Here is a 26,875-nt window from a genome sequence, read left to right as displayed (position 1 = left end):
AATAAACAGAACACAGAACAGATGCCTCCATGGCTTTACGTTGACCTTTTTTATTTGCATTTTTAAAAAACAATTAAATTAGAATACAAATATTAGAAAAGAGCGGCCCTCGCTGCCCATGCAGGCGGGTGGCCAGCTGCAGCGGAGTTCATACAGTTAAGACTGAATGTGCCCTCGTCCAGAGCGCAGTCCCCTCCTCTAGACCTGAAATGATATTGCTTCCTGATTAGGGCAGTTCTGCTCAGACCGGGAACCAGGGGGCAGGCAGGGCGGGAAAAGCACAACAGAAGGGCTGGGCTGAGGGTTCCGGGGGGGCCCCCGCCGGCCCTCACTATTTCCTGGGACACCCCTGAGGCCCAGGACCTGGGAGCTGGCAGGGGCCCCAGAACCCCCTGGGCCTGGCTGGTTTGGCGCCAGGAGCAGGGCAGGCAGGCTGGAGGGTGCCCCCGCCTGTCCTGTTGGAAGATCAAGGCTGGGGGAGGAGGCGCCAGGCAAAGTCTCGTACCCGTGGAAAAACCCAAGAGCGATAAGAAGGGAGGGGAACCACCCCAAATCCTGCGGGCCCTGGGGACCCCGATGGCAGGGGGCCAGTGTGGACATCGGTGCTGTTCCTAGGGAGTTAACCTGAATTGGAGTTACCGAGGTAGCTGGCTTAGGAAACGGAGACCCCCACACACCACACAGTGCCGCACTTGGGGCCCCTGCCTCCCCCGGGGAGGTCCTGGCCGCCGCCGGGTCTTCAAAATACCAAGTTATTGCACTTTCAAAAAATACATGTCTGTGGCGAGCCCCTCCCTGGCCCCTCCCACCCCGCCCCCCCCAACCCACTCCATGGCTTCTTAGCTAAAATGCAGAGAGGAGCAAGAGAATCGGACCTGCAGAGGCAGGGAGGTCTCCCGTCCCCACCCAGGTCCCTTGACATCAGCTGGAATGGTCATGGGGAGGGGACAGTGGTGCTTCCCAGGTCCTGCCTGCCGTCCCTCCCTGGGTTCAGCTGACTTGGGAGGCCTGGGTTGTCTAGGGGGCGGCTGCGGTGTGGGTGGCTTGCCTTGTTTTTTAAGTTTCAATCCTTTTTGTTTTTTCCTGTTTCATTTTTCTTTTTTTTTTTTTCTTTTTTGTCATTTTACTGTTTTTTAATCCCCCCGAGAGGAGAGTCCAGAGGTCCAGAGGCAGGAGCCAGGGACAGGGGTGCAGAAACAAACGGACAACGAGAAGAAAAGCCAAGTCCCTCCCCTGGCGCCCGGCTGCCCGCCCTCCTCACTGAGCACCAGGAAAGTTGTGTCTGGCGGCGGTGGCCACAGCCAGGTCAGCAGGCCGGAACCAGGCCCTTGGGCAAGGGGCAGCGGCGCTTGGGCCGGGGGCCCTCTTCCTCCTCCTCCTCGTCCTCGTCCTCCTCCTCTTCCTCCTCCTCTTCGGATGATGAGCTGTCCAGCGTGAGGTCCACCACATCAGCACCCGGCTTCCCGTTCTCCACGCTGCCCACTGGGCCCACCCCGCCACCTGTGCCACCTAGTGCCACGCCACCGCCACCACCATTGACGTTGGGGGTGGGCACCAGCCCATTGGTATCCGAGGTGCCTGCAGGCAACAGGGAGGAGGGTACAGGGGTTCAAGATGCTGCCAACGCAGAGCAGAAACCAAGCCGGCTCCCTGGCACCGAGACATCAGTGCTACCCAACAGTGGCTTTGGGTGAAGCACCCAGTGGAGGCGGTAGGCTCCTAACATCCTGGCACTCTGGGAGGCCAAGGCAGGAGGATCCCAAGTCGAAGCCCAGTCTGGACAATTTGGTAGAGACTTACTGGGACCCTGTCTCACAATAAAAAATTAAAAATCGCTGGGGAGATAATCAGTGCATAGACCCTGGGTTCCATCTCTAATAGTGAGCACTCATCCAGCAAGCGCAAGGGCCTGAGTTCAATCCCCGGTTCCGGGGGTGGGGGGGAGCAACCTCCAGTAGTGAAAAACAGAACAAGAAACTGCCCAGAAGCAGGACTGAGGACAACGGACGGTCTAGGGACTCACCCAGCACCAGGATGGGGCCCTGCGGGCTGCAGCTCCGCTCCTTCTCTGCTCGGATGGGGCACCATGAGCCATCAGCCAGGAACTCGATCTCATCGGCGTCCTCACACTCACTCAGGATCTTGGACAGAAGCCTGGGGCGAGGCAGGCAGGTGGTAACGGGGCTGCGTCCTTCCCTGACCCTGGACCCCAACACCACTGCTCACCACTCTGCTCCTGGGGCTACCCTCCCATGCTGGGACGCATGCCCACCTCACCCCCATGACCACGGTGCCCTGGGACCCCCAACTTGGCCACATCCTGCTCAGAGATGGGATAAACAGGCCCGAGACCAGGATGCACACCTAAGGTCTCAGGGTTGGCCCGCCCGGCTCCAATACCACAGCTCATGAAAAAGAGTTCTCTGAGCATGGGTTTGGGGGCTACAAGGCAGATGTGGGCAGTCAGCCAGCGTGGGCAGTGACTTGCAGGGTGGCAGAGCCCATGCAACAATGTCCGAGCCAAGGCCTGGGCCGCACCTGGGCTCTGGGTAATGGGGACCAGAGCTAGAGAGGGGTACAACCACCTGCCCTGGATCTAGAGGCCCGGAGCTGTCGGAGCTGCTGCCGCCACCGCCGACTGGGGCCTGAGCCACCACTCCTGGCTGGGGGGAAGGTAGCTTGGGGCGCAGCTGCCAGGCTGGGAACAGAGCACCCATTCAAGCCCAGCCCACGTGCCTGGTCCCAGGGCCCTCGTTCCTCTCCACTGGACCACGGGAGCAGCAGCTGGGGCCCTTCAGGGCGGACCTGGGCTCAGTGCTGGCCAGCTCTGGGTTCAAGTTGCCAGGCTGTGCTACGCCTCAGTTTCCTCATCAGCAAGGTGGGAAGAGGCTGAAAAGCATAGCTCAGTGTTGAGCACTCGCCTGTCTCTGCAGGTGAAGTAAAAGGCAGGAGGACCCAAGGTCAAATCCTGTGACAGGGACAAACACCTAAAAGGGGTCCATTTAAGGAATAAAACACCCCACAGTGAGAATGGCCCAGGGGTCTGGATTTGGAGACCTCCTGCCTGACTAGTCACAGGTATGTGGCACCTCAAGGAAGCTGAGATGGCAGCCTCGCACCCTGCCTAGCAGTGGCAAGGAGATGGAAGGGCCTGGCAGGAGCCTAGTCAGTTGATGCAGACAATGGGGCTCAGTTTCCTGAAACCCAAAACCAGTTTCCCTTTTGGGGAGCAAAGACCTACCCCACCCTCTGCAGCACGAGAGGCTTCACAAGTCAGCCACAGGCTAGAACCACTTGAGAAAGAACCCAGAAGCTGGGCCAGACACCTCTCTTTCCACCTTCCTATAAGAAAGGGCAAGCCGGGCGTGGGAGCGCACGCCTATAATCCCAGCACTTGGGAGACTGAAGCAGGAGGACCACTGCAAGTTCAAGACTAGCCTGGGCTAAAAGTGAGCTCAAGGCCGGCCTGAACAGCATAGCAAGACCCTGTCTCAAGAAGACAAAAAAAAGGGGGGGGGGGCAGGGAGGAAGAATGCTGTCAGAGGAGAGCTCTTGGGTCCCATCCTATTCAAGGAGGACCGTCGTGTGCAGGTTCCAGGTCACAGGGGCACCATGATGGTCTGAGGCCCTAACTATGAGCTATGTGGCTGCTGCAGCCAGCATGGCAAGGCTCTGATGAGTCCTCTAGGAAGGAGCTAGCTTTTGTGCCACCGAGGCTGGTAAGGCTGTGTATAGGCCACAGGCCCACTGTGGACGAGGTCCGGGGAACCAGAGGCCCAACCTGGGCAGTGCAGCCTCGTGCCTCACCCATCAATGATGAGCTGGTCGTAAGGGGCTGGTTTGTCACACACTGGGCACATCCAGGTAGGCTTCTTCTCGTTCATCTGCAGGTAGAACACCGCATCGAAGCACTGCAGGTGTGCGCAGGTCTCCGCGCGGCAGGGCACCGAGAGCCGCATCTTCACGAGCTGTGGGCACGGGGGGACTGAGTGCAGGCGCCACGGCCAGCCTGCCCACCCCATCCCACTGGGCCATCCTCTTCATCTACTGCCATGGACACCAAGGCGACAAAACCAAGGTTAGCCCTGCCCTCTGGTGCTCCTGTGATAGTGAAGCAGCTATCCCTCACAATAGGAATGACAGGGCATAGACTCTGGTGGGGGGACAAGAGGGGAGCCATCACGTCTACTCACTGGACAGATAAGGGAGACCCGCACGCCAGTGGTGGCGATCTCACTGTCAGGATCCAGACGCAGCTTGTCTTTGACTGTGGGGAGAGGGTGGAATGGTGTCAGAGGGGAAGGGAGACAGCATCCCTCGCCCTCCAGAAAAGAAGCTTCCCTGACAGGGAGGCCTGGAGTCCAGCTGCACAGCTCAGGGCCAGAGGCGCCTGGGAAGCAGGTGGCCCATGTGGGCTTCTTCACATGCCGGGCTTCTGCTGACCCAAAAGGCATCTCCAGAGAGCAAACAGCACATGGCCAGCCTTGAACTCTCTGTATCACCCCGCTGCTTCTGTCACTGAGACATTTTTCCAAGGACTTGGGTCCCCTGCCACAAAACGACCACAGTCTCTCCTGCAGCTGAGACAGCACCATCACCACCACGGGCTTCCTTACAGCACAGACCTGCATCATGATATGGACGTGGCTTCCGCCACATGCCCCAGGGGTTTGGAGCAGCTCAAGAAGGAATCTGAAGGCCCAGAGCATGACAGGACCCCACAAGGAAGATACCACAGCTGGGAAATCTGAGGGCAATCTAGGCAGCAGTGAGGCAGGCCCACAGGTCCCTAGGCAGGTGCGTGGGAAGACCTTCCTAAGTGTGGCGAGCCAGGGTCTTTTGTTATGAGACAGGGTCTTGATGTGTAGCTCAGGTTAGACCTGAACTCATAGTGGACCGCCTGCCTCCGAGCTGGGACTGTAGGTGTGTGCCCCTGTGCCCTGAAGCTTCTGGGCTTTCCAAATGCTCTACTCACCAAAAAGTACCAGACAGACAGAAACCTCCCTGGCCCTTTATTCTTCTACCGCCTACCGCCGCCCTGTGCATCCTCATCTACCAGGTGCCACTGGCAAAAAGCCAGCAAGCACTGGGCCTGATCACACAGGACCAGTGAAGAGGCGGTTCGGGCCCCTTGGCGCCTGCCCGGGTTGTGTGCTCACCCAGCGCCTTGCACAGCTCCGGATGCTTCACGCCAATGGTCTCCAGCCTCTGCAGCAGCTCCGCTGAGGTCAGCTGCCGCACCAGGTACAGTGCTGCTGAGTAGCTCTGCGGGAGGCCCAGGTGTCAGGAGAGGCAGCGTGTTGGGCTGGGGCAGGGCACTGGGGACCTCGAGGCGTACTCACCTTGCCATAGTTCCCCCAGGTGACGGTGATGCGATTCGTGGCGGAGGACAGGTACATGAGGTGGGTAAGGTTGATAGGGCGGCAGGGCCTCTTGGGCTCCACTCCAGGCTTGTTGGAGGGGTAGTAGCCCTGCACATGGACCAGCAGCTCAAGCTGCAGGCTGTAGTGGGTCCCCCTCCCCAGAGCCCTGCCCCTCACCTGTCATGCCCACCCCTGTGCCCTCACCGGGACTGAGCAGTAGCTGTGGTTGACCTTGACAGCAATGTTGGGCGGGTACTGGTCCTCCTGAGGACAGCTGGTGTCTGAATAACAGATTCTGCAATGACAACGGGGACCGTGGGACCACTTCAGGAAGGAGGGGAGGGGGAAAACTGTCCCCAAATCCCAGGGACAAGGCTGAATACAGGGCTTAGGACAAGGGGCTGGGCAGTACATGGGGACCAGTGTCTTTCCCAGACAGGAGAGACAGCAGGAGGCAGCTTCAGTGTGTAGGGTGGGGAGAAAAGGGCTGTCACCAGGACAGGGTAGCAAGGGTGTGCCCTGGGGTGCAGGGACAGCTGGGCCTACCTTAGGACGACCTGCACGGCCTTGACTCCAGGCTGCAGCTCTCTGTGAGGCAGAGAAGACAAGTCGGGAAAGCAGGCACCCACCAGTGACCATCAGCTGGGGAGACCCCAGGACCCCACTGCCCCCACACTCCCATTACTAGGAAGGTGCCAGTCATTCTGGCCCACAGGGAAGAGGCACCGCCTGCACCAGGGGCAGGAGCAGCTGCCATGGCACAGGGATGGGGGCCACACCTGGAGTTCCGGATCAGCTCCACCTGCCTGGGTGTCAGCGCAAAGATGCAGGGGCTCTCCTGCAGCTTCTCGTTATTCTGTGGGACTGAGGGAGACAGGGTGAGAGCTGTGCCTGCCAGCCCCCGCTAACCCCTCCTTGAACCAGGATGGGAAGCGAGTGTAATCCTTTTTCTTTTGTCTTTTTTTTTTTTTAATTTATTTATTTTATTTATTTATGTGTGTGTGTGTGTGTGTGTGTGTGTGTGTCCAGCTCAGCCCACCAGGGGGCGGGGCTGGCTGGCATGTGGTGCTGGGGATTGAACCGCGGTCCATGTGCGTTGACTAAGCTTGTTCTAAGTAGGTGCTTTAGACCACTGAGCCATCTCACCAGCCCCAGCGAGTGTAATCCTGAGGACACGATCTCGCCTACCACCACCTACTGTGGGCCCTCGCGGAGCACCACTGTGCAGAAAGGAGGAAGGAGACACCCCCCACCCCTTCCTCGGGTGGTGAATGTCCTGGCCTTGGCCCTTCCTTTATTGGCCAATTCAGCCAGAGCTGTCCTGGGCACTCGGGCCAGTAGATGGACTGAGTAGCCATTCAGCACCACAAAGGCCAGATGGGGAGAGCCTGGCCCACGTGGCACACAGGCACAACACAGTAACTGAGCACCTAGTGGGTGCAGACGGCACAAGGGGCCTAGTGGAAGCCGAGGTTGGCAGAGACTTCTTAGACAGATGGGAGCATGATGATCACCGACCTGAGGTTTTCTACCCTGTTACAAGTTGGAAATTTTTTTTTTCTTTTTTGATTGTTTTGAGACAGGGTGTCACCATGCAGTTAGCTCACTGGCCTTGAACACAGGACACACAGAGGTAGGCCTCACATTTGCAGAGATCTTTCTGCCACAGCTTTCCAAATGCTGGGCTTATAGGTGTGCACCACCATGCCCAGCCAAGGACAGAGATGCTTTAAAGCCAATAGGAGGAGCTGGGGACATGGCTCAGTGGAATAAGCGCTTCCCTGGCAAGCACAAGGGCCTGAGTTCAATCCCCGGTTTGGGGGGGACGGGGGGGGGGATAAAGCCAATAGGAAACATCGATTTCCCAACACTTGTGTGATCGGGCCAACAAGATTATATTGTATTGCTAATGTTTAAAGTAAAAAAGAAAAGCTAAGCATAGCGGCACAAGTCTGTAATCCAGCACTTGGGCAGCTGAAGCAAGATCCTTGTAAGTTCAAGATTAACTTACAATACAGACCAAGAACTTGTATAAAATAAATACATGAAAGGTTTCCAGGTGAATGATCAAAGTTTCCTCATGAGAAGCCGGAAAAAGAAGTGTAAATCAAAGGCAAAGTAGCTAGGCATGGTGGCGCACACCCAGAATTCCTTCCAGCATTTGGGAGGCTGAGACAGAAGGATCATGTGAGCGAGAGGCCAGCCTGGGCTACATAAGCAAGTTCAAGGCCAGTATGGACTACATAGTGAAACCCTGCCTCAAAAAAAGGGGTGGGGGGGGGGCATAGCTCCAGGAGCTTGCCTAGCAAGCTCCCCCAAAAAAGCCAGTCATAGAAGGAAGGAAATGATATGAGATAAATATATAAAGCAGGGGCTGGTGAGATGGCTCAGTGGTCTAAAGCACCTACTTAGAACAAGCTTAGCAAAGCATAGGGACCGCAGTTCAATCCCCCAGCCCCACATGCCAGCCAGCCCCACCCCCTGGTGGACTGAGCTGGCCACACACACACACACACACACACACACATAAATAAATAATTTTAAAAAATTTTAATAAAAAAAATGTAAAGCAAGGACCAGCGAGATAGCTCAGCTGACTAAGCGCCTGCTGAGGCAAGTGCAGGGACCAGGATTTGATCCCCAGCACCACATGCTACTCTGGCTCTGCCTCCAGGGTGCAGCGCAAGACCCGGTTTAGTGGTGCATGCCTGCAATCCCAGCACTAGGGAGGCTGAAACAGGAGGATCATTACAAATCCGAACTGTGTAATGAAACCCTGCACCAAACATTTTTTTAAAAAAAGTAAACCAAAAGTTACAGAAATGAACTAAACCATGGGGCTGGGGAGATAGCTCAGTGGAATAAGCACTTGCCTGGCAATCTCAAGGACCTGAGTTCAATCCCCGGTTCCGCAAAAAAAAAAAAAAAAAGAGGAATTTCTTATGGGGGCCCAGGGAGATGGCTCAGTGGAATAAGTGCTTCCCTGGCAAGCGCAAGGCCCTAAATTCAATCCCCGGTACCAAGGAGATTAAAAAAAAAAAAAAAAAAAATTGCAACCTTCCCACAAAAAAACCCCAACAAAACCCTGGTGGTGCACACCTATAATTCCGGCACTCGGGAGACTGAGGCAGGGATCCTTGTGAGTTCAAGACTAGCCCAGGAGCCAGCCAAACATCTCAGCAGATTAAAGCACCAGCAAACAGTCAAATGGGCCAGGGTATCCCGGGCCTGCGTGCCAGGCCCGCCCTCGGGGCACGCTGAAACAGCAATTGAGACTGGGCGTGGTGGTACACGCCTGTAATCCCAGCTCTTGGGAGGCTGTAAACAGGTGGATCACTAGAGTCTGATCTAATAGTGAGACCCTGAACACCCTGAAGATCTTTCCCTAAAACACAAACAATAAATATTTAAAAATAAAAAGACCATAAAATGCCTGCTTAGGCAAGTTTAGGCAAAAGCGCAGGGACTGCTGTTCGATCCCCAGCACCATATGCCACACTAGTCCTGCCCCCAGGGTGGGCTGAGCTGGCCACAAAATAAATAAATAAAATAAAATAAAAATACCAGTCTGGGCTACAAAGTGAGCTCAAGGACACTCTAGCTGTACAGCAAGACCCTGTCTCAAAAAAAAGCAAAACAACAACAAAAAAAGAGGGACCAGGGAGATGGCTCAGTGGAGAAAGTGCTTCCCTGGCAAGTGCAAGGGCCTGAATTCAATCCCTGGTTCAGCAAAAAAAAAGAAAGAAAGAAAGAAAGAATACTTTCCAATCTATGTTATGAAGCAACCATAACTCATACCAAAACCTGAAGAAATGCATTAGGAAAAAATACTAAACCAGGCATGGTATCACATACCTCTTACCCCAGCACTCTGGAAGGCTGAGGCAGGAGGGTCACAAGTTCAAGCCCAGGCTGGGCAACCTAGAGAGATCTTGTATCAAAACAGAAAATGGCCAGGGATGGAGCTCGGGAGTGAAGACCTTAAGTTCAGACTCTACTACTAAAAGAAAAAAGAAACAAAATCACAAACCAGGCTGGCGAGCTAGCTCAGCGCACTGAATGTCTGCCTCGGCAAGTGCAGGGACCACAGTTAGATTCCTGGCACCACATGCCTTGCTGGCCCCACACCCAGAGCCTGGGCGTGGTGATGCACGCCTGAATCCTAGAGCTGGAGAGGCTGAAAGCAGGAGGATCACCACAAATCTGAGCTGTGCAGTGAGACCCTGCAACAACCAAATACATAAAAATTTAAAAAATAAAAAAAAGAGGGGGCCTGCCCATTAGCACAGTTGTTTCAGTGCCTGCTTAAAAAAGCAGTCAGGCTCAAGATGCTCTGGTTCGAGCCCAGTCTCTCCAAAGGAAACCAGAGATTCCCTCAAGGCATCTTGAGACCCCCCCCCCCCCCAATTGCAAAAAAAAAAAAAAAAAAAAAGAACAACAACAAAGGAGCAATGGGGCCAGGGAGATGGCTCAGTAGAATATGTGCCTCCTTGGTAAGCATAAGGGCCCAAGTTCAATCCCTGGTTCCATAAAAAATAAAGAAATAAAAATAAGTAAATAAATACATAAAGTATTTATTTGATACATGGTCTTGCTATGCAGTTCAAACTTGTAGTGATTGTCCTGTCTCAGCCTCCCCAGCAGTAAGATTACAGGCATGTGTCACCATGTCTGGTTTCTGCAACTGGCACGGCACACCTGAGGTTCCAGGGCTGGCATGTGGTACCAAGGATTGAACTCTGGTCCTTGCACTTTCCAGGCATGTACTTAGACTGCCAAGCCCACAAATCTGTCTTTATTTTTTAGGCCCTTATGCTTGCCAGGGAAGCGTTTATTCCACTGAGCCATCTCCCCGGCCCCAAGTCCACAAGTTTTGTATCTGCTTTATTTGATACTGGGAACTGAGCCAGGGAGATGGCTCAATAGAATAAGGACTTCTCTGGCAAGCTCAAGGGCCTGAGTTCAATCCCCGGTTCGGCAAAAAAAAAAAAAAAAAAAAAAAAGGGCAGCAAGCTGTGATACTGGGAACTGAACCCAGATTGTGATAGGGAATATCCCCAGCCCTTTATTTTTAAATTCTGAAACAGGGTCTCATTAAATTCCCCAGGCTGGCCTAGACCTTGATATTCTCTTGCCTCAGCCTCCCGAGTACTTTTATTTTTGATACCAGGGACTGAAATAAATAGAAGCATCAGTACACAAAGCCTGTACATCAAGCATACAGCACACACATGCAATCCCTAGCCCTCAAGAGGCTGAAGCTGGGGTATACAGCTCAGCTACACAGCACCGCCTGGCAAACACAAGGTTCCAAGTTTGATTCCCAGTGCCAAAAAAAGAAAAAGAAAAAGAAAAAACAAAACAAAACAAAAAAACCCCCAAACAACAGAGGCTGAGGCTGGAGGAATGCCTGGGCTATAAAGTAAGATCCCCTCTTAAGAAATCCAGCCTCATACAGGATGTTTATGGCAAATTCATCCCAACAGCCAGTAAGCTAGAAGCAAGCAGGCACCCTCCAATAGTAGAACAGTGTGCTAGTCACACAATGGAGACAGTACCTAAAAACACACTGAGCTCAGCAAGATGGCACACACTTGCCACCCCAGCTACTCAGGAGGCTGAGGCAGAAGAATCCCAGTTGGAAGGACACCCTGAAAAATTCAGGGAGACCATACTGCAAAGCTTAAAAAATAGTGGGGTGGGGGCTGGTGAGATGGCTCAGTGGTCTAAAGCACCTACTTAGAACAAGCTTAGCAAAGCACAGGGACTGAGGTTCAATCCCCCAGCACCACGTGCCAGCCAGCCCCGCCCCCTGGTGGGCTGAGCTGCCCCCCCATAAATAAATAAATTTAAAAAAAAATAGTGGGGTGAGTGATTGCTGGAGCAAAGGCTGAGCTCCATCTCAGGACTGGAAAAAGAATAAAAACCCCGACCCCGTTGGGGAGCCGGGGCCTGTGGGGACCCAGGGGTTCCAGCCAAGTGGAGAACACAAGTGCCACGCCGTGCATGCTCACCACTCTCGGGGGCCGGGAAGGCATGCATGTGCATGCCTGCACCAGTTAACAATGGGCACCAGTGGAAACTGATTCCAGGACCTCTCAGGTCCTAAATCTGTAGGGCCCAAGTCCCAGACATCAAAGGGGACTACGCACACACTGTCATGCAGGTATGACGCCACCTGGCTCCAGGTGACACCTAATACCTTGCATGTGTGTGCACAGCATATGGCTGTTCCACCGCGCAGCTTATGGACAGCAACAGGGAGGAGTCAGACTGAACTCCGAGAAACACTTCAATCCAGCTGGCCAATGCCCTGGCTGCAGAGCCCTGGACATGGGATGTGACCTTGTGGGGACGAGGGTGCAGAGTGGCACAGCAACTGCCTCTAGGGTACGCAGGGGTGGAGACTCGATGCCCCCCACAAACCCCAAAGGTTCCTATAAGGGCCGGCTAAACACAGCCACACCATTGTAGGCTGTTGCTGTGCTGCAGTGACTGCTCCACAGAGCTACACACAGGACACACACCCAAGGGGAAGACCAGCACCGGCGTCTCTTGGTTTGCAAGAGTGGACGATGACTGAGCTGGTGGTGCAAGACTGTCATCCCAGCACTCTGGGAGGCTGAAGCAGGAGGAGCACTCTGTTAAACCCTGCCTGGGTAACAGCAAGATCCTATCTCAAAATATAAGAGCTGGAAATACAGCTCAGAGCAAAGGCTCTAACTTTAATCTTAGCACTACAAAATAACTAAAAAAGAACAAAAGCAGGGCTGGTGATACAGCTCAGTGGCATAGTGCTTGCCTGGCAAACGCAAGGTCCTGAGTTTGATTCCTGGTACCAGGCTGAGGAGATAGCTCAGTAGAATAAGCACTTGCCTGGTAAGTGCAAGGTCCTGAGTTCAATCCCCAGTACCACAAAAAAGAAAAAACAAACTAAAAAAAACTTGCAGGGCTGGTGAGATGGCTCAGTGGTCTAAAGCACCTACCTGGAACAGGCTTGGCAAAGCACAGAGACTGCAGTTCTATCCCCCAGCACCACACGCCCGCCAGCCCCGCCCCCAGGTGGGCTGAGCTGGCCACACACACACACACACAAATACTTTAAAAAATAACAAATTCAGAAAGAAAAATTGTTAAAAAAAAAAAAAAAAAACAACTTGCAATCTTCTGGGAGCCTGCCTGTTAGCTCAGTTGTTTAAGTGCCTGCTTATGCAAGCGTAGTCAGGAACAGGATACTGTGGTTCGATCCCCAGCTCCTCATGCCTTACCAGTATCAGAGGCAGCCTGAGCCAGCCAAAAAAAATCCTTCCTGATACAAAAAAAAAAACAAACAACCAAAACAACAGCAGCTAGGGCTGCCTGAGTTTAGATCCTGGCCCAAGGTCCTTCAGGCTGAGCCTACTCCTCACTCCCCCAAAGGCTTGGTTCTTGTGGGGCCACTGCTAGGTCTACAGCTGACAGCCACTCAACCCCACCCATATTCCACTTGTTTGTCAAGAGCTTAGCTGGTCCCTTAGTGCCAACAGGTGTGGGGCACCCCCCCCGGGGGGGGGCATCCAGAGAGCTGGCTAATTGGACAGCAGGGTGCACACAGGCCACCTGCAGACACGCCCAGATCTGCCCACAGCATCTGGGGAGCAATTATTCTGGGGGTGGGGGGGCAGAGGCTGCCCAAGAGCTGATACCTGAGCTGGGTGTAGAGGCTGGGAAGGAGGTCAAAGCATCACTTTGCACAGGCATAGTAGAGTGCCCATCACCCCAGTTCCTAGGGAGGCTGAGACAGGAGGATGGTGAGTTCAGGGCCAGTCTGGGTAATTTACTGAGACCCTACCTTCAACCTCAAATACAAGTGTCACTTAGTGGTAGGCACTGGGGTTAACACACTCCAGAGCCTATGTTCCAGCCCTAGCACATCCAACAAGGAAAAAGACTCACCTTAGCTCACGAGCTGGGTCTCCTTGTAGTGGCGAGCAACCACCCAGCAGGCCCAGGAGCTCAAATGCACAGAGTCTAGTCATCGAGCACCAAGGACTCACTCCCTTCCTGACAGGCTCCTTCCTGCAGTGTGGGTGTGAGGGTACCAGGCTGGGGGTGGGATGGGGATACATGGACACATGGCCACCCTGTGCCACTGGGAGAGGCTGGGAGTTTCCCTAACTTCACCTCTGACATGGTGGATGGCAGCAGGTGCACCCTGTCAATTGTTCCGGGCCAGAAACTCCCTTGTCCCTCAGTCCCCACAAATATCCATTCCCCTGGCAATCCCTGTAGCTCTGTTTTCTGGCATCCCACTAGGGCACCCCCTTCCTGCCAGCACCGCAGGTCCCCATGCTGGTCTGGCTTCCCCTGAACCCTCAGCACTGATAACACACAGTGCCCCTAGCCCCCATGCCCCTCACTACCATCAGCCATCTCACCAACCCTGCTTAGCACCACATGCATCAAGGGGGCTCTCTCCACGCCGGGTAGGCGGCCTCCTCCTGCTCCCAGCAGCCAAGTGCATCCTGGCTCAGATCCTTGCGCCCATCCCCTGTGGAACCTTCCCAACCATGGAAGTTCACAGCCCTGTGTGTGTCCTCTCGCTGGTGTGGTAGTGCATACCTAACAAATATGAGCTCAGCCTGGGCTCAAACTTAGCGAGACCCTGTCTCAAAATAAGAAGTGGCTGAGGATATAGCTCAGTGTGAAAGCCCTGGGTTCCATCCCCAATACTGAAAAAACCAAAATGAATCCCTCTCTGGTGCCTGGCTTTTGGCTCAAACTCTGAGCCCCCTCAAGAGCAACGAACTTCCCCCTGTTCTCTGATGCAGTCTTGAGGGGCCAAGGCCATGCAGGCCAGCTCAAGTCAAGGATAGCTTGGGCTACCAGGGCAAGGCGTTCAGCTAGTCACAAAGGACCTGTGCAAGGACCGTGACTGCACACAGGGGTGGCCTCCAGGTCCCTGGGACTGCAGTGAGGCCTTGGGCAACCCCTGAACTTGAGCAGACAGAAGGACGAGACCAGCTCCAGCCTAGACCCAGGAAGCCTCAGGAGATGCTGCTGGCGATGAATATTTAATGCCCAGCAGACGCCTGCCATGAGGGCAAGGACAGCTCCCACCCTGTCTTGTGCTGAGCTACTGGCTGCAGCTGACTTGTGCTTTCTGTGACAGATCTTCACACAGACGTAAGGAGCACATTTATTTTTTGCAGTACTGAGGATGAAACCCAAGGCCCTCACACTGAGTTATGGCCTCAGCTCTTACACACACACACACACACACACACACACACACACACACACAATTTTTTTTTTCCTTAAATTTATTTTCTTTGCAGAACTGACGATTGAACTTAGGCCCTTGAGCTTGTCAGGCAAGTGCTTATTCTACTAAGCCATCTCCCCGGCCTTTTATTTCTATATTGAAAACAGGGTCTTGGGGCTGGGGAGATGGCTCAGTGGAATAAGCGCTTCCCTGGCAAGCTCAAGGGCCTGAGTTTAATCCCTGGTTCCACCAAAAAAAAAAAAAAAAGAAAAAAAAAGGAAGAAAAAAGAAACAGGGTCTTGCTAAGTTCTTAAATTGCCCAGGCTCGGCCCTAACTTGGAATCATCATGCCTCTCAGAGTGCAGGACTTCCAGTGTGCACCACTGCAATCCGCTCACAAAGGAACTTGGAACAGCAGAATGGAGAGAGCTGTTCACCAGCCTAGGGCTGGGCTGCACCTGTGGCAGATCCATGCCCTCAGGCGCAGGATGGCCCTGCTGCTCCAGTGGCCAGAGGATACGGAGGAACAGGGTCCCTCCTCCTCAAGGCTGATACCCTCCTCATTGGGCACACAGGCCACCGGCCCCGGACCATGGGGTTGTGGTCCAAGGGATGGGAGACAGGGTGGGCAGAGCCAAGGCAATGAGGGCCCCAGGTCCCAGGTGGAGGACTGTGGGACAAGGCTGGGGTCTCCCTCACATGGTGGCAGCTGCCAGCCAGCCTCACCCTGGCCTTCATGCACGAGCTGCTTCTGGGTGGGAGGTGGTGGTGGGAACAGGGTCATATTTGGAGAGGGGAGCTGGGCAGGGTGGGCCCACTTGGCCTGCCTGCCTCCTGCCTGCAGCTGCTTCTCAGTCCAGCCTGTGCCCATGCTGTGCCCTGTCCTGGCCCCACAGCCTGCCTGACATCGCCGAGACACCAGGACCAGGTATCGAGGAAGTACAAATCATGGCACAGTGTAGAAAACACAGAGGATAAAAGAGTCAGGCCTGAGAGAATACTGCAGGGGACACTGGCGTCATGATGACCGTCAATGTGGAGGCCACTCTGAGGAGGGGACACAAAGACTCAGACCAGGCTTGGAAATGATCAATGCAAAGGCATCCTATACCTGAAAAAAGTGTAACTTAAAAGCTGGGGACAGGGACCGGGGAGATAGCTCAGAGGAATAAGTGCTTGCCTGGCAAGCGCAAGGGCCTGAGTTTAATCCCCGGTTCTGCTCCCCTGCAAAGAAGAAAAAAAAAAAAAGCTGGGGGCAGTGATACAGGATGTCATGCAGCAGAAATGGACCCCAACACCACAGAGGGGATGTGGGCCCAGTCACCCCCTGCCATAGAACTAGTCCCTCTGTGCTCCAGGCTCTGTTATGGTTTTTGTTTAGGTGTTCCCCCAAGGCCTCATGCAACTTAGTTATTGGGGCAGCTTCTAGACTTTTATGATTAATTCTGGATTCAATGTTGGGATTATAGATGTGAACACTACATCTGCCCCGGGGTGGATAACCTGAATACAATACAAGGAAGGGAGAGAAGCTTGCTAGTTACTGAAGCCGCTGCTCCTCCATTTGCTCTTTGCTGTTTTCCAACGCCATGAACTGCTTCCCTTTGCATATGCCACTTGAGCTGGCTGAGTATGGACTGAAACCTCTACTAACTATAAGCTAAATAAATCTTTCCTTGTGCGGGGGAGATGGCTCAGTGAGGGCCTGAGTTCAATCCCCAGTTCCGCCAAAAAATAAATATATAAATCTTTCCCTCCTTAATTTTGGGTGTTGGGTATTCTGTCCCAGAAATGAGAAAAAAATAACTGAGACACTCTTCAATTATCAGAAGGGAAAATTCCAACCTCAAAAGACATGCCACGCCAGGTGTGGTGGTACAGATCTGTCATCCTAGTCCTATGGGAAGCTGAGGCAGGATAACTGCAAATTCAAGCTCAGCCTGGCAACTAAGCAAGTTAGTGAAACTCTGTCTCAAAATTTAAGAAACTGGGCTGGGGAGATAGCTCAGCAGTCTAAGCAAGGATCCAGGTTCAATCTCCAGTAGCCTGGGTGTGCTGTGCTGGCCACCAAAACCAGGAATGGTGGCGCACACCGGCAATCCCAGCACTGGGGAGGCTGAGAAAGGAGGATCACTATGAGTCTGAGCTGTATAGAAAGACCCTACAACAAGTACATAAATAAAAAGACTAAATTTTTTTTAAAAAATGTATTTAGGCCCGGGACTACAGGATCTACAGGGTCTCACTATGTAGATCGGACTTGTAGTGATTCTCTTGTTTTCAGCCTCCCAAATGCTGGGATTACAGGCGCAAGCCACCATGCCCAGTCTCAACTGCTGTCTCAGTAAATGCCAGGGGAGGGGCCAGCATGGGAGGCCGGGGATCAAACCCTGGCCACTGTGCTCTGCCTAAGCAGGCCCTTTAGTATGCTGCTATGAGGTTGGCCCTAAAAAAAATTTTTTTTTTAATTTAGGAAAATGTAGGGGGCCAGGGAGATGGCCCAGTAGAATAAGTGTTTGCCTGGCAAGCACAAGGGCCTGAATTCAATCCCTGGTTCCACCAAAAAAAAAAAAAAAAAAAAAAAAAAAAAAAAAAGGAAAGAAAGAAAATTTAACAATGAGGCTGGATGTGGTAGCATACGCCTGTAATCTCAGCACCTGGGAGGCTAAAGCAGGAAGATTTTTCGAATTCAAGGTCAGCCTGGGCTATGAAGTGAGTTCAAACCAGCCTGTACTGCATAGGGAGACACTGTCTCAAAGCAAATCAAACCAAACCAAACAAACTACTGGGGATGTAACTCAGTAGGAAGGCCCTGGGTTCTAGCCCCATCATGGGGTTGGAGAGAGCACCAGAAAGTAAGAATAGGGCTCTGCAGTCCCAGGATGCCCCGTCCCTGTGCCCACCACCACTGGGTCTCCACATGCAGCCCTTCCTCCCAAGACACCCACATGGGTCAACAATGGGCTCCATTCAGCCTGGGAACAAGCCCTCTTACACTGCCAGGCTTCTGCCCTCGCTGTCCCTCTGCCCAGGACATGCTCCAGTCCCTTCCTCCTTGCCCAGCTAATGGCTGTACTCCCTTGGATCTCACAAAATATGCAGCCGCTTCCAGAGAGCCCTCCTGGGTCACCTCCTTGCAGACCTACAACAAATTGCTCCTGAACCTCCAGCTGGCTCCTGGCTGACGAGGGACAAAAGATGAGGAGCTCAGTGCTGTGTACCTCCAGGTGGCACTAGGGGTGTCCCAGTGATAGAGCCACTCACTCTGCATGGGACTGGCTGACGTGACATAGTGGTCCCACAGGTTGCTGGGGACTTGGGGAGGAATTTGGAGCCAGCCTTTCTGTCCTGCCCCCAGCCTGGCTTCCACTCACAGCTCTCAGCCTGGGACCCTCAGCTGCCACTGCTGGTGCTGCTGTGACCCTGTCTTGCTGAGGTCAGCAGTGGCCTTTTGCCCTGGCCAGCTGGCGAGGCTCCTCTCACAGAGGAAACCGGGTCCCTGACCAGCAACTGATGTAAGCTTCAAACTGCTAGGACAAGCCAGGAGGACAGGAGTTGAGGGTGCTGTGTGACCTTTGGTGAGTCTCCTGACCTCTCTGGGTGCCAGTCCTGACCCCTTGCTAGAGGGGCCATCAGTCTCCTGAGGCTCTTGCTGCACCTGGGCTCTAGCCTCCATCTCCAGGGTCCCTCCCCTCCCCCACCCAGCACTCCATGGGTGATTTATGGCTCGTCTGCCTGGCCCGGGTCGCTGCCCTAGAGTTGCCCTCAGCTCTTTTGGAGAACTGGACCTAAGCGGCTTCTTTGGGAACTGGATCTGAGTGTGAGCATTTGTTTTGCTGGGTGGGTTGAGGCCAGGGTGAGAGGGTAGTAGAGCTGATGAAGCTGGGTAGCACCAGTGCCACCAATTTTACCGCAGGGAAAGGCATTGGCAGGGCAGCACCAATATTGGAACTTTAGTGGCCTTGGCCTGTGTTCTGGGAACCACTCCCCAAGGACCTAGGCAAAAGCTGGGGTGCAGGGCAGGGGTGTGCCCACTTGATGAGGTAGGGGGAGGCAAGGGAGGTCAGCCTCTTTGTTCTGCTGCAGCAGTGCTCCTGGTGCAGACAGGGGAGCAGGCTCTCCCGGAGATCAGGTGACCAGTGGGGGGGGCTGCCTCACACTGTGATGCATTGTGGGGCGTGGCAGAGCAGGCAGCTTGCTTACCCTGCAGGAAGGAAGCCCTCATGCAGGCGGGGAGGCCAGGCCACCACCAGAGTTCAAAGTCACCCCCCCCCACCGGAACCCCAGCCTCCCCATGCGCAGCCATTCACATAGTCACTCTGACCTCAGAGCCACCCAGCTCTTCCCTGAGGCCCCCAGAGAACCCTGAAGGTTGGCTTCCTGCATCCACAGGGGCTGAAGGAGAGGCCTGGGAAGTCAGCCCAAAAGAACTGGGGACAAGCCTTGGTCCCCACAGGCGCTGTTGGACCAGCTGTCTCCCAAATGGCTCTACTTAAAGGAGTGGAGCTCAGACCAGACAGTGGGAGCTGACATTAGGGCAGAGTCTATCAGCTGCAGAGCCGCTGGCACCCAGCTTCCCCCTCAACATCCTACAGCCCCACCTCCAACCACAGCTGCCCCACCCAGCCTCACCAAGTCCATGGGGGCCTGTGGCCTACAAGCCTGAGCTGAAGTATATGTGTGCCAGAGAGGGACTCCTGGGTCTTGTGGGGGGCAGGAGGGATGCTGCGTCAGTAGAGTGGGGGAGAGAGGGTTGAGCCACCAAGCCCATAAAGGAGGGGGAGCAGCGAAAGGGCCGTGGCAGGCAGGGGACAACCCATGACGAGCCAGGGCTGGAGAGCAGGTGCCACGGGCAGGGGTGGGGCCTTGGCTCCTCCCCTGGAGAGCAGGGGTTGTACTATCCTGCATGGGTTGGCAGAGGGAGCTCAAGAGACATGGGCTGGAGGTCTCCTGGAACACCTGGGAACCTGGACACACCTGAGGGCCTGGACAAGGGCCCTCCACAGGCCCAGCACTTATGGCCTGGGGGCCCTGGAGGCTGGAGGACCCTTTACCCAGGGGCCTAGCACCATGAAGTGCTGCCACACAGGGCAAGAAAGAACACATGAAGGAAGGCATTGTGGAGCCCAGGCCTGTCACACCCCATCAACATAGCTCTGTGGAAAGGAAGTCACAGGGCAGGCAGCCTCCAAGACACCTACCAGGCTGCCCTTCTAAGAGGCCTCGTATGGGCAATGGGACTCAGCCCAAGCGAAGGTGTGTCTCTTCCAAGATTAATTATAGGAAAGGCTGGAGCAGCCAGGCCTCTGTGGCCCCAGCCAGTTAGGAAGCTGAGGCAGGAGGATTGCTTGAACCCAGTTATGGACCACACATTTAAGACTCCATCTCAAAAAAAAATAAAACCACCCCCACAAACCTGAGCCCTGGTAACTTCCAGGCCCCTGGGACCTAAGACCCAACTAACAACTCATTGTTGGAAACTGCTGGGTCACACAGCATCACCACATCAGATCTGGTCCCTGAGCCATTGTCCCCAGTGTCTAGTCACATGGCAGGGATGTGGCACAGGTGGCAGCGGTGTTGGCGACACTCACCTAACTCGGTGGGCTTCAGCAGCTCATCCAGCATGTTAAAGAAGGGCAGCTTCACCAGGCGGACCTCAGGTTTGAGTGTCTTAGTGGGCAAACGTCCCAGTCCATTCAGGTACTTCCCGTAGAGCACGGGATAGTCAATATTGGGGCCCGACAGGGGAGTCCTGGGCACGGCGCTGGCCCGCTCATAGGCCGAGTGCACGGTGAGAGGGTCCAGGGGCCTGTGTGGCTGTGGGCCAGGCTCTGAGCTCTTTTTCGCATAGCGAGTCTCATAGAGCTCCTTAATCTTCTTGAAAAGCTCAGGGCTGCAGTCAAACTGTACCAGCTGCAACGCCCTGGTGACCAACTCGTGCTTCAGCCCGCTCTTGCTGCGGCCCACAAATCCCAGCAGCATCTGCAGGTCGGAGACCCGGAAGCTCATCACCATGTTCTGAGGAAGAGCAAGCACATACACACCACTCAGAGGGCAGGGCGGGCAGTCCTGGCCCTGAGGCAGGCGTCCAGCTGGAGGCTGCCCATCCCCGGGGGCTCTCCAACTCTCCTGGGCATCTGCCATGCAGCACATGTGCCTCGAGCCCCCCTCTTCTATTTTAGGTTCTCTCTTCCCATCTTCAAGCCTGAAGATCCCATGATAGAAACTTGGGCCCAGGCACAGTGGCACATTCCTGCCATCACAATACCCAGGATGTCGAGGCAAGAGGATCACCAAGTACTGGAGGCCTGGGACTGCATAGTGAGCCCCTATCTCAAAAAAAATCAAAACCAAACAAACCAAAAAAAGACACTAGAAACCTCATTCTGTCCATAAGTAGCCTCTGCCAGCTCCCAGCCAGCACATAGTGACAGCCTCCCTGACTCTCAGCCTCTTTACTGGGTCAATCTCAATCTCTACCTTCTTGGAGAGAAGGCACCAGGTGAGTGGCCCACACGAGCACCTGGTGGAGGGAGTCCTCACCATTCGGAGCCACAGACACACTTCTGTTGCATGCAGGCCATCACAGCCACAACTTACTTCACAGAACCAGCTGGCAAAAGGCCAGGCGGACATGTGACCACCATCTCACACGCACTCAGATCCCTAAGACACCCCGCCAAGGTGGGGTGAGCAGTCCGAGGAGGTGCAGCTGGGAATCCAGCCTGACTCTAAGTTGAGGAATCTGTTTCTTCTCTAACTCCTGCCTCCACCAGGCACCAGCATCAAGCTGGTCTTGGATCTACCAAGTGTCTTGAGCAGGGTCTCAACGCCTGGGTCCGTCACTGGCTCATCTCCTGTGGCAAGTGTCCTGGCCACTGCAGGGCTCTGATGGCATTCCTGGCCTCCATCTGCTCCAAGCCAAGAGTGTCCCCAGTATGACAACCACCAATGTCCTCAGCATCACCTAGGGCCCCAGGTTGAGAAAGGCTCATCTGAGACCTTGAGCAGCCACAAGCTGGGAACTGAGCTGGTGGCAAAGCCATCGTGGCCTGCCAGGATCTGGCCCTGATGGCCTGACCTGGTCCTCCAGCTAATCAAAGCACTCCAGAGCTCCAGTGGGTCCCAGCATGTGGCTCAGGGCTGCCTGGGGTAGGGGGAGGTCTGAAGAGCGCCAATGTCCTCCAGTGATGGGGCAGCATAGTCCAAGGTCAACTCTACTGACCAGAAGCTGGCCAGAGATGAAGGAAACCTGGTGGGGAAAGAGCCTTCAGCAAGAATGAGACAGGGCACAGCAGATGTGGACAGCTGGTGGGAGTCCAGAGCAGCCCTGGAAATCCACTCACCACCAAAGTCCAACTAAACCAGCTGAATGAGAGCTGCTGGGACCCTGCTGCACATCCACACTGGGGTCTGTGCGCCAGAAGGCTCTGCGTTTCCATCCTGACTGCTTATGGGTGAGGTCCAAGGTAGAAACCACCCTGAGAGCTGAAACCGGACTCCTGGGGGGCCCTGGCCCATTGTGGGAGCTGCACAGACCCAAAGTGCCCAAGACAAACACTCCAACTTCTAATCCTGTACAAAGCCTCTGTGACAGAGTGGCCCTGCACAGTGCCTGGGACACCAGTGTCTTCTATGTGCCAGTCACCAGCAGGCCTTTTGGAGTCACACACCTCACACAAGCTGCCCTTCTGATGCAACTGAGGAAACTGAGGCCAGGAGTAGGCAGCAGCTGACTAGAGGGCCTCCTGGGTACAAAGGGCAGAGCCAGCATTTGGCTCTGTGGCTATGGGGCTGAGGGCATTTTCTTTCACTCAGCTGGCTGCAGGGGCTGGGAGCCTTCGTCAGTTGGTACAGTGACATAGGCTTAGGGGCCAGGGACATAGGCAGCCTGGGGATGCCTGGAAAGAAAGATGCCTCCCTCCACTGCCCAGACTTCCGAACCGGAACAGGAATAACCAGGCTCTTAGACAAGATGCTCCTGTTGGGAAGGGCCTGAGCCCACAAAGAGAGGCAGTGTGATGAGCTGGGTGCCGACTACACCAAGGCAGGTAGGCTTGGAAGCCCTCATGACATCAGCCAGCTGGCTGGGCACCTGGAGCGTATGAGCAGCCCCCAGCACACTGCTCTTCTGGCCATACACTCATGCCCTGGAATTCTCCACAGGTGCCGCCACCCAGGAGCCTGTCTTTGGAGCATGGGGGACAAGGGAAACAGATACACAGGAAAAAGCTTCAGAGTCCCAAGGAAGACTTCCTGTCCTGGCTGTGAGCACACCTATTAGATCTGTATTTATAAAATGTACCAGGCCCCAACAGCATTCAGGGCCAAGTTGCACCTCAGGCTTGTTTAGACTCCCACTAGGGAAAGAGCTGTCTGGTCAGAGCAGCTGCACCTTGACCCCACTTGGCTAGGCTTCTGGGGCACTTGGTTAAATCAGGGTCTGGCCCCTGGACAAGCACATAGGTGCAGAGGCTGCAAACCTCACCCTCAAATCTATTACAGGGACCACTAGTGAAAAAATCTCAGCCAAGGAGCTCAATCCGCCAAGGAGAGCCCGGTGTTCTCCCCTCAGATTAGCCCCTGGTATACCCTGAAAGACAGTATCTCCCATGTTCATGACAGTCTGGAAAGAGCGCTTGAAAATGGAGGAGACATTTCAAAGGTACTGAAGGCACTTCAAGGCGGTAACAAGAGACTGCTGCGGGAGACAGAAAGCTTTTGGGTCTGAGAACTTGTGCTGCAGCCTCTCCCCCCCTGAATGAGGTCTCACGGTTTAGAGACCCTGAAAAAAGGGTCAACATGATTTAACTGGGATGGGGGGCTCAGGCCCCAGAGGGTCAAGAGGAGTTCCTGAGATATTTCAAGGTCCTCTATGGTGTAAAAGGGACCAGTTAAAGCCCCTTCCCTCTGCTAGGGCAGGGGTGGTCCAGAGGTTCCACCCCACTTCCAGTAAGTTCTATTTCAGGGCTCTGAAGACTCCACAGAACTCAGAAGCCTGACTGCTGCTGGTGGAGTTCAGACCTCCACACCTCCAGGGCAGAATCATATCCCAGAACCCTGGAGAGAAGCAGACAATGGGACAGGGAGCTGGAGGGAGAAGGGACAAACCCTATAATCACAGAACCTGGCTGACTAGGCCGCCTTTTGATTGGGCAAAGAGAGGAGGGCATTGTAAAACGGAGGAGCCAACAGAGAGAAAACATCCTGAGGACGCTATGGAAGTAAGACTAAAAGGTGAGGTGGCCCACAAGCTAGTAGGTGCAGCACCTGAATAAATGCACACTGGAAGCAAAAGTTACCAACGACAAGTACACTGGGTGCTCACTTGGGCGACACACCTGGGAGAGAGCACATCCCTAGGATGCACTGAGCTCAAGTCCCAAGACAGTTAACTGGACCCCAGGTTCAGATGGGGCAGCATCTACAAGACATGGAACCTGGACCTGAGGAATTGGGTAGCAGCAGCAGAAACCTGAAGAGCCTCATCCACCATGGAACCATGTAGTTGGGGACCCTAAAAGAGCAATATATGGTAAGAGGTAGAAAAAGGGAAGCTCAGAAGCCAAAGCTGGGAATGAGGTAAGAGTCTAATCCAACGTGTAGATACACTGGAGAGTGAGGTTTGAAATACACACAGGCTAGGATTTGCTCCTTTGCATGTGCGGCCGGAAGCCCCCCAAAACAGATACTTTGTTTCCAAAACAAAGCCTGGGGGAGAAGGGAGGGCCCAAGATCCAAGCCTGAGACGGAGAACTTAAGACCTCTGATCTAGAAAGGGTCTCAGGACTCCAGTCCACTGGGAAGGAAAGGGGTGCACCGGCCAGGCACCATGAATCAGGAGGGGGCGGGGCCCTGGGACCCGCGCAGGAGCTTAAGAGGGAACCCCAAAGTAAGCGTGGAGCGGGGATCTCAAGAGAACGCACCATTTGGGCTGGTTCGGGACCCTGAAGCATGCACCTGGGTGGTGGCAGGGAACAGGGAACGCCATCCCGGAGTCAGGGGATCGCTCCAATCAGGGAATCACAGACCCAGGCTAGCCTGCAGGGAGGGGAGATAAGACCTAGACACCAGTCCTGCGCTGCACGAGGGCGGCAGACCGAGCTCGGACCCCGCTCAGAAAGTCTGTCCATCCCGCTGTCTAGGGGTATCATGCCTGTAGCCGAACCTGTCCCCCAGCCCTAACCTTGCAGTGTGGCTGAGAAGTGGGCTCTGCCTCGAGCCGGAGACCCAGGTGAGGTTTAGGGCCCCGCCCCCGGCCTCCCCGCCCCCCGCGCCCCAGGGCCGCGGCCAGGCACCCGGAGGACCAGCCTTGGTTGGGCCACATCGCGCGGCCCCGGACGGAAGCGACAGACCTCGGCTCGCGGCCCGAGCTCTGCCCCGTGCCCCCGGCCGTCCCGGCCCAGCCGGCGCCGCGGCTGCTCACTCACTTTAGCTTCCACCAGCTCCGCCGCCATCTTGGCCACCAGCGTCCCCCGCGCCGGGAGCCCCCAGCCGTCGCGTCACGTGACCTCCCGCCACTCGTGGGCGGGGCCGCCGCCAGGACCAATTAGCAACCGCGCGCGCTCGTCCCGCGGCGTGCGAGGCAGCGAACTGCGCATGCGCGAGCGGTCGCCGCCCGAGGTTCGTGCCAATCCGAGCAGCTGAATACCGACCCCCTCCACCACGACTACACTTATTCCGCTCGCGACGACCACGCCTACTCCTGGTGGTGTCTGGCCTCTTAAAGAAGCATGGGACCCGCACAGGTGGGGGCGCGTGCAGGGTCGCGTCTGGGGAACATAAGGGTGGCGGCAGCGGCGACAACAATGCAACCAGGTGTCGCGGCTCCCTGCGCGCGCGCGGACCCCAGATGCGCGCTCGAACTGGTTGGAGAAGCGGCGGCAGAGAAAAAGACGGTTGTTCAACTGCAGGAACGCCAGCGCTTGCAGTGCGGCGTTTGCACACTCGGCTGTCCCGACGCCCCGCGCGCTGCACATCCGGGTCCTGGCGCGCACATGGGGCGCGCACTCTGCACCCCTAGGCTGGCCCATGTGTGTAAAGGCGTGACGCTGCCTCCTTGACTCCGCGGAGTTCAGGCAGCTACACAGGCGACTCTGCCCCCGTTTCTGCATCCTCAACCCACGGCCATTCCTGGGGATCTGCTACCCAGAACCTCAACCCCTCTAAAACTGACCGTGGCTCTCCAGTACCCACCAGGAGCTGAAAGCAAACTTTCTTAAAACAAAAGCAAAAAACGCGGGACAACGTGTATGTTGGACAGGGGATTTTGCTCAGTGTCGCAGCACCTGCCTGGGAAGGGTGAGGTCATGAGTTTGATTTCCAGTACCAAAAAAAAGGTATAGGGGGCAGGGAGATGGCTCTGTAGATTAAAGCGCTTCCCTGGCAAGCGCAAGGGCCTGAGTTCAATCCCCAGCTCCGCCAAAAAAAAAAAAAAACAAGTATATGCCAGGGCTTATCCCCTGGGATGATACAACTAAGCAAATATTTAAGTATTTAAGAGCACTCGCACGCGCGCGCACACACACACACACACACACACACACACAGTGTAGCCACAGAAGTCATTAGGCCGGCCACAGTGTTGCATGCCTGTAATCCCAGACCTTTAGAGGCTGAGGCAGGATTGATGCAAGTTTGAGACCAGCTTGAGCTAACCAGTGAGCCCCATTTCAAAAAGACAGAAAAGAAGTTATTGGGGCTGGGGAGATAGCTCATTGGCATAAGTGCCTGCCTGGCAAGTGCAGGGTCCTGAGTTCCATCCCCAGTACTGCATGCAGTGCCTGCTACCCAAACCAGGCATGGTGTCACATGCCTGTAATCTCAATGCTGGAGAGGCTGAGACAGGAGGATCACTGAGTCCCAACTGCATAGTGAAACCCTGTATATTAAAAAAAAAAAAAAACTAGACCCAGCCAGATAGCTCGTTGGATTAAAACACCTGTTTAGGCAGTTGCAGGGACCAGAGTTTGAAAAATTAAAAAGAAAAAAAGAACAGTTAGTGAAATATATTTACATTTTGATTTTGTTTCTGAAATGACACATCACTCTGTTCCCCTGGCTCAACTGGAAATCCTTGGCTCAACCCATCTTGCTGCATCAGCCTCCTGCAATGGCTGGGACTATAGAGGTTCACCATTACACCTGGGAAAGATTTGTAAAATAAAAACGCAAAAAAAAAAAAAAGAATGGGGCCGGGGAGATGGCTCAGTAGGATAAGTGCTTGACTGGCAAACGCAAGGATCTGAGTTCAATCCCCGGTTCC

General features: G+C 54.7%; 1 protein-coding gene across 2 annotated transcripts; it reads right to left on the bottom strand.

Moving 5' to 3' along the window:
- Window positions 1-1,111: 1,111 nt before the first annotated feature.
- Pias4 (protein inhibitor of activated STAT 4) lies at window positions 1,112-25,226 on the bottom strand. 2 transcript variants are annotated; one of them, XM_023717035.1, is made up of 12 exons: window positions 25,041-25,117; window positions 24,537-24,651; window positions 20,202-20,628; window positions 6,143-6,227; window positions 5,910-5,951; window positions 5,568-5,658; window positions 5,343-5,471; window positions 5,160-5,265; window positions 4,194-4,267; window positions 3,808-3,968; window positions 2,024-2,154; window positions 1,112-1,578 (listed from the first exon to the last, which is right to left on the bottom strand). In XM_023717035.1, the coding sequence occupies exons 2-12, from the start codon at window positions 24,564-24,566 to the stop codon at window positions 1,307-1,309; spliced, it is 1,548 nt and encodes a 515-aa protein (XP_023572803.1). In that variant the 5' UTR covers window positions 24,567-24,651; window positions 25,041-25,117; the 3' UTR covers window positions 1,112-1,306. The 2 variants fall into 2 exon arrangements, with proteins under 2 accessions (XP_023572803.1, XP_004632798.1); XM_004632741.2 differs by lacking the exon at window positions 24,537-24,651 and having other exon boundaries at window positions 25,041-25,226.
- Window positions 25,227-26,875: the final 1,649 nt, after the last annotated feature.

Source organism: Octodon degus, unplaced genomic scaffold, assembly GCF_000260255.1.
Source record: "Octodon degus isolate 3935 unplaced genomic scaffold, OctDeg1.0 scaffold00050, whole genome shotgun sequence".
NCBI classification, from domain to species: Eukaryota; Metazoa; Chordata; class Mammalia; order Rodentia; family Octodontidae; genus Octodon; species Octodon degus.
Note: the sequence above shows the minus strand (reverse complement) of the source record. Positions and strands in the feature narration are given on the sequence as shown.